This window comes from Psammomys obesus, unplaced genomic scaffold, assembly GCF_907164565.1.
Source record: "Psammomys obesus unplaced genomic scaffold, mPsaObe1.curated_primary_1811, whole genome shotgun sequence".
Lineage (NCBI taxonomy): Eukaryota > Metazoa > Chordata > Mammalia > Rodentia > Muridae > Psammomys > Psammomys obesus.
Genome location: NW_026585685.1, coordinates 2,003,097 through 2,014,698, shown reverse-complemented (window position 1 = coordinate 2,014,698; position 11,602 = coordinate 2,003,097). Strand labels below are relative to the sequence as shown.

General features: G+C 45.8%; 1 protein-coding gene across 1 annotated transcript in view; it reads left to right on the top strand.

Moving 5' to 3' along the window:
* Ptgfrn (prostaglandin F2 receptor inhibitor) overlaps nucleotides 1-11,602 on the top strand; it is a 69,902-nt gene that overhangs the window by 50,733 nt on the left and 7,567 nt on the right. The window contains exons 6-7 of the mRNA XM_055628431.1: nucleotides 1,868-2,287; nucleotides 8,485-8,592. Coding sequence (XP_055484406.1) covers nucleotides 1,868-2,287; nucleotides 8,485-8,592 — 528 coding nt within the window. The remainder of the gene's footprint in view (nucleotides 1-1,867; nucleotides 2,288-8,484; nucleotides 8,593-11,602) is intronic.

The window sequence follows — 11,602 nt, the reverse complement described above, 5'->3', positions numbered from 1 at the left end:
TCCATCCTCACTGGCTGCCTCCCTACTCACTCTCCCAGTTCCCAGACAGGACACACCAGGACATAGTTTGTGAATTTCTGTCTAACTCCCTCAGCAATGTCCCCACACTCCACATATCAGTCACTGGCTTCCATCTGTGCACGCTTATCCCAACAGATTCTGGAACTCCAGATCCAGTGTTATGCTGCCTTATTGCCTGGCAGGCACCTCTCAAATTGCTGTCCAAAATGGAACCTCTGGTCTCCGAAGCCTGTCGTCTTCCACCTTTAGATGCTGACCTAAACCTTCACCTCTGACTCCTCATTTTCTTTTTTAATTTTGTTTTGCTTTGTCTTATTTAATGTGCTAGGGATTGAACCCAGACTCTATAGTGTTAGGCAAGCCAGCCACCCCCTGACACCTGACTTCCTCCTTTGGTTGTTTGATTTATTTGAGGCCCTTTTGTTTTCAGGTGTGAGATCTTATGTAGCCCAGCCATCCTCAAACTTGCCATATAGTCAGAGATGACTTTGAACTCCCAATACTCCTGTCACTACCTCCCAAGTGCTGGGGTTACAGACACTACCATGCCCAGTTCTAACGCCTCATTCTTAAGGCAGGTTTAGCATCTACTGGCCTGTCATGGGTCATTCTTAAGTAGACAGTGTTCTCTCTCACCTCTAGTTACATCACCTGCTTCCTATCTGGTGTCCTTGTATCCACACCCTTAGCACCCAGTCATGAAATTCTTCCACCGTAAACCTTTACAGATTCCAGATCTCAGAGAAAAACCCAGTGTCCTCTCAGTGGCCACGCATGCCCTGTAGAGACTGATCAGCCTCTCCCACAGTTCTCCCACTGCTCACTCCACTGGGCTCCGCCGCCCCGAAAGCTTTCCACTCCCTCAGGTGCTTGGTCAGTGTTAACTCCTTAGTGGAACTGGCCGACTTCGTCTGTAACTCTGCTCCCTTTCCCCATATACAGTCCTGCCCTTTCTCTCTCTTTTGTCTGTTATTCTTGTGTAGGTCTTACTTTTTTTGCCACCTAACCATAGTACGTATTTTATCTGCTTGTCTTCCTCTACTAGCATATAAGGGGAAGGCTCCTGTACCATCCCTGTTTCGTTCCCCGTGCCTATGATATGTCAGATGACAGTAAGCATGTTTAAATCACGAGTGGACGGCCAGACTCACAGGAGACTCGAGAACGAACATGGCTGGCTCAGTAGAACCACAGAAAGCATCATCTCTCTGAAGACAGTGTACATGTGCAAGGATTAGTATTTGACAGAGAAGCCGAAAGAACACACAAACTCATTGGTAGTGTAGCCATAGACATTGGCTCAGAATCTTAAAACTGCATCTCTAAAGTTAAAAGTGTAAACTAGGTGGGAGTGGCCGTATCCACAGATACAATGATTTTATTATATCATGTCATATCAATTATAGTTGCTATATGACAGAGTTAGGCAGAGAAGAGCCAAGCTCGAACACAGGCTAGCTGAAGAAGGCGTACAATCCGGGCGCTTAGCAGAGAAGGCTGTGGCATGGCTAGCCTAGCCCAGCTTCCCTGACTCGTTGGATCTTGAGAGGCACCTTAGCTCTCTGAGTTCTCTCCACGAAACATCTCTAGGATTTGAAATTTCTGCAGTCCACGCTTTCACTGTCTGTGGCACCACAGATCGCTTCTGACTGCTGCTTTCCTCTGTGGCCGTTTTCAGCCTCTTCACAGATGCGTTACTTTCTTTTGGAGTTTCCAGATTTTCCTTAGTGTCATCGTGTGGCAAATTGCAAATAAATCCTTATTTCCTGGGTGCTTTGATTTTTAGGTGCATATCCACTTTAACCAAATCTGTTGAAAATGACCTCCTCCTGATCCTCCATTCCAGATTCTGTGCTTGTGGTGAAGGCCCGGCAGCCGAAGCCTTTCTTTGCTGCGGGGAATACATTTGAGATGACTTGCAAAGTGTCTTCCAAGAATATTAAGTCACCACGCTACTCTGTTCTCATCACGGCTGAGAAGCCTGTCGGAGACCTCTCCAGTCCCAATGAAACCAAGTACATCATCTCCCTGGACCAGGATTCCGTGGTGAAACTGGAGAACTGGACCGACGCATCTCGAGTGGATGGTGTCGTGTTAGAGAAGGTCCAAGAGGATGAGTTTCGGTACCGAATGTACCAAACTCAGGTCTCGGATGCAGGGCTGTACCGCTGCATGGTGACGGCCTGGTCTCCTGTTGGGGGCAGCTTGTGGCGAGAGGCAGCGACGAGTCTCTCCAACCCTATTGAGATTGACTTCCAGACCTCAGGTGAGCAGAGAACTCTGCGAAGTCATAGATTTAGCCTAACACGTTAATCAAGGGTCCCTATCCTTTGATCATTTTTGTGTGTGGGTGTGTGGCATGTATGTGTGGCATACATGTGCACGCGTGTGCTTAAAATCAAGAGGAAGCCATCAGGTGTCTTGCTCTGTCTCTCTGCCTTATTCCCTTGAGACAGTTTCCCACTGGGCCTGGAGCTAGGCTGATGGTCAGAAAGCTCAGGGATCCTTCTCTCTCCCCACCACCAGCACCACCACACACATGCTGGGTTGCAGGGGTTTTATGTGGATGCTGGGGATTTGAACTCAGGTACACATAATCAGGAAGCAGTCCCTCTTACATATTGTGCTGTGTCCCAAGCACCTGTCATTACCTTTTCAAATGCCTTGTGATGTAGAATTCATATACCATTTAGCTTATCCATGTAGGGTCCATAATTCTATGGCTTTTTATATAGTTATAGGCTTGTGCCGCCATCAGTCACCATCGTCAGGTTTAGAACATTTCTGTGGCACCCAAATGAAACTCAGACCTCTTATCCAACAGTGTCCAGCCTCATCCCAGTATCCATCCTGCTTTCTCTATCTATGAATTTTCCCGCACTGTGTATGTCACACAGATGACGTCTTTTGTCTGGCTGATTTAGCTGAGCGTAGGGTTTTCAAACATCAGCCATGTTGCAGCATGCATTCCTTCCATGTTTTCTGACTGAGTACTTCCCCGTTATATGGTTAGGCCACGCTTTGTTTATATTTCATCAGCTGGACAGTTAGGGTGTGTGAAGTTCCCCGCTGTTATAATTCTGTCATGCACACATATATGCAAGGGTTTTTTTTGTGTTGTTTTGTTTTGTTTTGTTTCTGTTTTTTTTTTTGTTTGTTTGTTTGTTTTTTATTGTAAGCAGCTGCTTTTATTTAAAAAAAAAAAAGACTGGAACTCATACTTCAGCCTTCAGGGAACACAGCTGAGAGAAAAGAGCCAGGCTTGTCTGCAGCCCTAGGCCTGCCTCTTAGCAGTGTCTCCACGAATGGATGACCCTCAGCCTTGCTCTGCTGCTCAGTTTCAGATTAGGTAAATGCCCTATAATTTGGCATCACCAGAGTTGCTGTGGCGCTGTGGTATTGGTGAATCTGTCAGCTTGGTTTCTTAGGAATGGTTATTCGTGATACATATGTCTACTCACAAATGAATTTGTCCTTAACAGCTAGAATATTAGCGTGCTGTAAGGCAGAAAGGCCTATGTTTGTAGACTGCATAGCTACAAGTTGTATGTTCTCAAGTGGAAGTATTTCACACTTATGTGACTCAGTAGGCTCTGGCACACCTGTGTGTATATGTGTCACTAGGGTCTGAGACATCTCTTTGTCACCAGGATCTGACACACTTGTCTGTGTCTATGTCACTAGGCTCTGACACATCTGTTTCTGTGTTACTAGGCTTTGGCACACCTGTCTGTCTGTATGTCACTAGGCTCTGGCACACCTGTCTGTGTGGATGTCACTAGGCTTTGGCACACCTGTCTGTCTGTATGTCACTAGGCTCTGGCACACCTGTCTGTATGGATGTCACTAGGCTCTGGCACACCTGTCTGTGTGGATGTCACTAGGCTTTGGCACACCTGTCTGTATGGATGTCACTAGGCTCTGGCACAACTGTCTGTGTGGATGTCACCAGGCTCGTACACACTGTCTCTGTGTATGTGTCGCTAGGTGTGTGTCACTAGGCTTTGCCACAGCTGTCTCTGTGTGTGTGTTTCAGTGGGAAGATGCTTTTCATGCCTCACACCCCAGTTTCATCCAGAGGATCCACTGAAGAGTTGTCACCTGTGACTCTTAGACCAACAGTCTTCACTATCCGCCCTGCATGCCAGTCAGGGATGTGAATGCCTACATTTCTACTCACTATGAAATTCCTATCACTAATTGAATCAGTATAACAAACACAAGATGCTCTGATTAAGTTGTTCACACTTCGGGCGTGGAGAGATAGCTCAGAGATACCACGCAGAGGTACTACTTCTGCGAAGGACCCAGTGTAGTTCCCGGCATTGGTCACCCACCTTTAACTCCAGCTCCAGGGGATCAGTACCCTTTTCTGACCTTCCTTCGCAGTGGCAGTCATGTGCACGTACTCGTACACGTGATTAAAAAGAAAGTATTTTATTTTAAACTTCGCTTAGAAAGATAGTCTTTTAAAAAGAAATCATTCACACCTGCATATAGGTAAGTCAGATCGGCCTGCCTCTGTTTTCAGAGTGCTGGGATTAAAGGCCAGTGCCACCTACCTGCCTCTTGCTGGGTGTTTTGTTTTGTTTTGTTTTTTCAGTCATGGGAGGGTGCGGGAACTTACTGACTTATCAGATGATTTCTTCCCCCCCCCCCCCTTCATTTGTGTTTGTTGAGATGATTGCATGATTTTCTCCTCTTTTGTATGTATCAGCTATGGTAAATTCCATCTTACTTTACATTTGTTATCTGATCATTTGTTGTTTTTTTTTTAAAAAACAATATCCCGGTCGTTCGATTTTACCAATGAAGACTCAGGAACCGGATGCTGAGGTGAAAACCTGCTAGCTCAGAGAGGCAGAGAAAGCACCCAGCTGACCTTCCTACCCAGCTGACATCCCAGAAGGAAAAAGGAAAAAGCCAAAAGCCCTTTCTTCTTCTCACACTGTCTTACATACCACTCAAAGTCCCTCCTTTCTGTTTCTCTCTGTCAGCTGGTTTCTTGCTCCACCTCTTGACCTAGGGTTAACTATCCTGTTTACTGAAAGCTTTTGGATTAAAGGTGTGTGCTAGGGTTGAGCCACTCCACAACTAGAAACAGGTTTTTACAGTTCAAAATCTCAGGGTTCATATTGGGAGCAAATATCCTGCAAAATCATTCTTTCAATTTTTTGGAAGATGGGAGATATAAAATCCTTTGTATTTCTGGGTTAGGGACAGATACTGTGTCTATTTCTTAGTTCTATAAATCTCACGTTGGCAGCTAGCAATCTCTTCTTTCCTTCCAGGTCGAAAAGATTCCCTAAAACCTATATTCTGTCTGTGGGACTATCATACTCTGTTCCCATCTTAATTGGAAGATGCCATCTGATTGACTAGCCTAATGTCCACATTGCCTCACCCACCACCCAGTAAATTTGAACTCCAAGAGCCTTCACTTCCTGTACACCAACAGTCCTCCTTTAAGATCCACGACTAGGAAGTCCTCCCCAGGTCCACCATTCTGATCTGATCTTGGCCTTTGTTAGCAGAGTCTGGGTTTCCCAGGGGATGTACTAGATCATGGCTTTCACCGACCCAAGTATCAGGGCCAAAAAGAGATTTAAGCATGCTGACGTAAGATTCAGCCTTTTAAAAGAACAGCATTTTTTTTTTCTGTTTAATATACAAATTGTACATAGAGTGAAAGCGCTCAGGGGTTAAGAGCACTGGGCACTCCTCCAGAGGACCTGGGATTGAGTCCCAGTATCCACATGGCAGCCCACAATTGTCTGTAACTGTCCAGTCCCATGTGATCTGAAGCCCTTTTCTGGCCTCCATAAGGCCCAGACACATGTGGTGCTCAGACACACACACAGGGAAAACGGGCATACGCTTACGATATAAATAATAACTAAAAAAAATAAAATAAAATAGAGCCAAGCAGTAGAAAGCAGAGCAGTTATGGCCCTATGAAACACTTAATTTTGCTAGTTCGTCTTTCCGAAACTTTTCCTTTGGAGCCAGCTTCATGACTTTGAAATCTTGGCTGTACACATGCTTTTCTGACCTGCTTCCTTCCCCTTTAATGTAAGATGATCATTTTTTTTTCCTATTACAGTAAATGCTGGGTAGGTAGACACTAGCCCTAGACACTGGCTGCAGAGAGGGACATCGTTAGCCCTGACCCCAGGGTTGGAGGTGCAGATGGGCTGCAGGGTGTGTTTGCAGTAAAATGCTGCCCCTAGACGCCTCTTTCCAGGATGGGGTTGGACACAGTGGTGTCAATCAATGTTTGCATTTAAAAGTTAAGTGGTTCCCATTCTGTCAGCCCACTAGGGATCCAGGGAGCCCTTAGTGACTCTGGCTGCTCACTGAATATTCCAAGCATAGTCTGTGGTGTGCGAAGTTAACCAGACAAATTCCCTCACAAAACAGCATTACCACAGAAATTGGCCATAACGAAAATATTTCTAAATGTCCCGTTATTCTGGGATAATGGCCATGTTAACATCGAGCTATTGACTTCATTAAAAGGAAACCCACTACTGTGAGTTGTTTGCCACAATGAAGGCCTTCTTCCCTGGCCTTGTCTGCATTGTAAGACAGAGCACAGACCCTCTCACAAGCCCTCCCTTGATTCCCACGGGTGTTATGACTTGTGACCCAGAAGGTATTTGGGGTTTTCTCTGCAAATATAAAGAAAAGTGACATTTGTTCAGATTAGTTAAGTCTTTCTTCACTGTTTCAAATAACAAAAATACATAAATCAGTAGATCATTTCAATGTTTGGTCACTTGGGGTTATCTTAGAAGGGGCATGATTGCTTTCAAAGAAAGCTCTTAGCAGGGTTGTGTATTATAATGAAGTTTTTAATCTAAGGGAAAATTCTAATTCCCTTGTTCACCATGGCCACTGCCACCCTGAGCTAACAGAACCAAATTCCCAGGCATTTGCACAGAACTGGTTCAGCACAGTAAGGCTGGCACTGTCCCTCCGCTCAGTTGTGGGCAGAGCAGTTCCAGAGTATGAGGACCTAAGGGAGCTGGGGCTGTAGCTGAGGCACCTGAAGGAGATGATGTCCTCGTCTTCTGTCTCATTCTTCTTCCTTTCCAGGGACTGCCATGTTTTCAGGCCCTGAAGTTAGGTCCCCAGGTCTCCCTAACACTCCCACCTCCATAACCAGCGTCTCTTAACAATTCTCCTCGGACTACACAAATTATTCATATCCAGAGTGCTAGGAAAGCAATTTAATGACTTATTATTAGTCATCACATTGAAGTGAAAATAGAGCCAAAGTCATTTCAGCTCATTGCCTCCTGAAGGTCTGACCTTTTGCACACTCTCCTGATGGAGCAGCTTTTTATGGGTGCTTTTAAACATGCTTTGGGGTACATTTTCCTTTCTGGTAATCTGAACAAGAAAACGGTGATGTCTCTATTCCTCAAGTAAGCGTTAGCTCGGCTTCCCAGCCCACCTATTTTTGCTTTCCTGAAAATCCCCAAGTAGAATCTTATAGCACTGATGTTCTAGAACTTCCTTTCACATTTTGCTATTCCTAGATTTTAGAAGCTGGTATGAAAATGTTAAGCATTAAGCTGTTGGGATCATTTTGGCTTGAGCTATGAGATGTTCTTACCTAAGAGGGAATCAGAGGTAGTTTTAAGGCCATCATTAGGCTGCTGGTATTCTTAGGGGGATGTGAGACAAAGCCTATCTCAATGGAGGTTGTTCTGTTTTGGTTGATGCTAGTTTAAACTAGATGTGCATACATACACACAAACATGCACTCACATTATGCATATATATGATATGTAATTTTTATGTACACATATATGTATGTGTATATATGTATGTGTATATGTATACATATATATATACACACACATAGAGAGAGAAAGAAAACTTCCATAGGCACCCTTCCTCCCCCAACTTGGGTGGTCTTTTAAAGGATTCTCCAAGCTACCTCAGTTTCCTCTGAAATCCTAGCATTTTCTCAGTACCCCCACCATACTTCATCTAAGCATTGCCTGGATTTCAGCCTTTTAATCTGGGGTCTCAGGGCTCCCATCAGTATGGCTGAACATACTGAGGCCACTTAACCCAACTGTGAGCAAAAGCACAGGGTCAGCTCCTGACCCTCTGGTCTCTAGGCCACCTTGGCTAGTTTGAACTGCACTGAACCAGAAGCCAACTCAAACTTACCAGCTGGTTGGTGAGGTGAGCATATCCACGAAAGGAAGCTGTGGCTGTCAGGCAGAGAAAGTTCAGTTCGGGTTCAGTCAGGACTGAATTTGGGTAGCTGTGCCTGGTGCACGTGTCTCTGAATAGAGAAAGGAGATCTTAGAATGCCTATTTTATGATTTTTCTAGACCAGTTCCAAGGAAAGAGAACCACGTTTAAGTACTGTTGGAGCTTCAGGAATGGAAGTTGAACTTGTGTGAAAGAGAATAACATGACTTAAGTGTTGCTCTCTTCCAGGTCCCGTATTTAATGCCTCTGTGCATTCAGACACGCCATCCGTCACCCGGGGAGATCTCATCAAATTGTTCTGTATTGTCACTGTTGAAGGAGCTGTGTTGGACCCAGGTACCTCCTCCATTCTTTCCCCTCCTCCAGTTGCTTTTTGTAAATGTTTCTCCTGTCATTCTCACTGTGTCTCTTAGATGTAGCGGCTAGGGTTTGGACTGTCTGTTGATCTCCACCTGTCTTAGGCAGGGTTTCTATTGCCGCAGTGAAATACCATGACCAAAAGCAAGTTGGGGAGGAAAGGGTTTATTTGGCTTACACAGCCACATTGCAGTCCATCATTGAAGGAACTCAGGACAGGAACCTGGAGGCAGGAGCTGATGTGCAGGCCATGGAGGGGTGCTGCTTACTGGCTTGCTCCTCATGGCTTGCTCAGCCTGTTTTTTTATAGAATCCAGGGTGGCCAGCCCCAGGGATGGCACAACCTACAATGAGCTGTGTAATCAGCATTTGCTATTTTGTTCTTCTTTCTTCCACCCTTTTCAACTCCTGGGCACTAGATAAGAGAGAAAGAAAAAATATAGAGAAGAAAGAAGAGATTCCTGAATAAAGTCAGATGTTGGAAAGGGGATGATGTCATCATTAAACAACTTCCTGGTGATTAAGGGCATCCAGTTTCTTGGAGCAAATCTTATTTTCACTATCAGGATATCTAACTTCTGGTTGCTAACTGCTTAGCAAACCTCAAGCAACAACAACCAACAACCCCCATCCACCCCCAATGACCAACACCACCAACCCTCTCATTGGGGCTCTGGCATTTATATGCCATTTGGAAAGTCCCCAGAATTCCAAATGTCACACAGTTGCAGAAACAATCTGCAGCTGGCAAAACCATGCCTCTGCTTGAGCACGAGGTAAATCATAGTCGGCTGCTGCAAAGCAGCCCCATACCCTAAACCTGGGATTAAAACGAAAACATACAGTATTTCTATGTTTTTATAAAGAAACCAAAATCCCAGAATTCTCACTACAGGACTGGGCCCTCCCCAATCAGTTACTAATTAAGAAAATGTCATACAGCCAGATCTTATGGAGGCATTTTCTCAGTTGAGGTTCCCTCCTTTCAGATAACTCTAGTTTGTGTCAAGTTGACAAAGGACTAGCCGCACTTTTCCTGACTGGCTGCTGGCTTGGGTCTGTGAGGCCCGTGTACTTGCTGTGAGAAAACACTTTTTAGCGAAGTCAGTCGATCTCTTCCTAGCTTGTTGTGGCCTGGTTGAAAAACCCACTCACAGATTCTTCCTCCTTCCATATGTCATTCTTTCTCTCTCGGCTCCTTTCATATACAAGAGCAGCTGGGAATGCTGGGATGGAGCAGTGGACATGTTCAAGGTCTGCCCCCGAGAGCTTGTACCCATGAAGAAATACAGAGCAGAGGAGGTTATCTTCGTAAAGCCTTTCCCCCATTGTCCTGAAGGTGGAACCTTGCCCATGCTAGGCCTGTCCCAAGCCACATCCCCAGTTCTACAAATCTTCTCTTTACAGAAAAGATTAGCCTTGCCAACAGATGCCTCAGAATTGCCGGCCCATCCCTCATGCATTTTCTGCTTGGTGCAATCGGCAGCCAGGTGACACCCTCTCTTTTTGGTTCCTCTGGTCTTAAGGGAGCATTAAAGGCATCAGGGTGTTGTCCCATTGCTGAGAAGGACCGTGCCCACCTTTGCCTTTTCCCAGAGAGTCTGTGAAGAGCCTAGCTTGCTGAGGCCTGCCCTTCTCCCACTCACTGTGGCCCTGACACTGCCCCACCCCGTCCCATTCCCAGCAGAGTCATTTACAAAGTCAGCCAGATTCTGTGAGTTCTCGGTGTTGACTGCTGGAAATGTGGCCCTGAGACAGGCAGGTAGGTTTTCTTCTGTGTGAAAGGGCAATGCTAATGCACAGGGATGGTGGACCATGCAGGCCTCACTGGCATCAGGGAGTAAACCCCTGGGTAGCCACCACCATCAGGGTGGATGCCTAGCTTTTTTTTTTTTTTTTTTTTTGAACTTCTGTTCAAAGGTTCATGTGGCTATAAGCTCAGGATCTACACGCTTCCTGTGAAGAACCTAGTAGGAAGTAGTTTTGGCTCTGTGGGCCAGATGGTCTTGGCAGCCCAGCTCTGCCTCAGGCACAGGGAAGCAGTAGTGGGGGACAATATGAACAAACAAGCATGGCTGAGGACCAGGAAACCTCTGCTCGTCAGAACAAAGTGGGCTCCGTTTGACCTGCAGGCATGGTTCCTGATGATAGCAACATTTGCTCTCAAATGTGGATGCTCTTTATAGGTAGGAGAAAGGAGTTTTTGAGGCTGTAAGGAAAGGAAAAGAAAGGTCCTCCCAACACGCATGCATACACACACACACACACACACACACGCACACACACACACCCAGGGCTGCCTAGCTTGATCCTTGGGGTAAGACATGAGAGGCTTGGTTCTGCTTGGTTCTGCTGCACTGAAGCCAGGATGCATGGAGACAGAGAGGTAGCTTTCAAAGTGGAAACGAAGGGAAAAGTAGAAGAGATGGCCAGGGAAAGGCAAGCAAAGCCCCTTTAAAAGTTCACACAGTGAAGAGCCGTTTTAAAGCTCATTTATGATATGTACGGAAATAAACCCTCCAAATGCTCTTTCTCAGCAAATTAATAGGTCGCCAGTTGTGCCTTTCATGCTTTTCTCCAATGTAATTGCAAAAGCTATAGGTAGCTGGGATCTTGCAAATCACAATTTTCCAGAACTTTGCACTCTTGGTCTGTGTGGGTGGAAGATTCTGAATAATTAAACACAAATTGTGATTTCTTTCTTTCTTTCTTTTCTTCATGTTTTCATTCATCCTGTGGGCTCAGAGAGGGAATTCTCTGTGGGAAAGTTGCATAAGTGGGCTGAGAGCCAGGGTACTCCTGTATCACAGCAGGGCGGGAGTAGCCAAGCGTGGGTGGCACCATGGTCAGGCTCTGAGGCCGAGCAGAGGCTATGTGAGTCATGGGGGGAGGGGCGTCCTGATCCTCCAGAGTGAGCTGGGAGGGTGCAAAGGAATGGAGCCCAGCAACCATGCTAATATGGTAGCTGAGGGTAGCTAAGGGGCTTTCC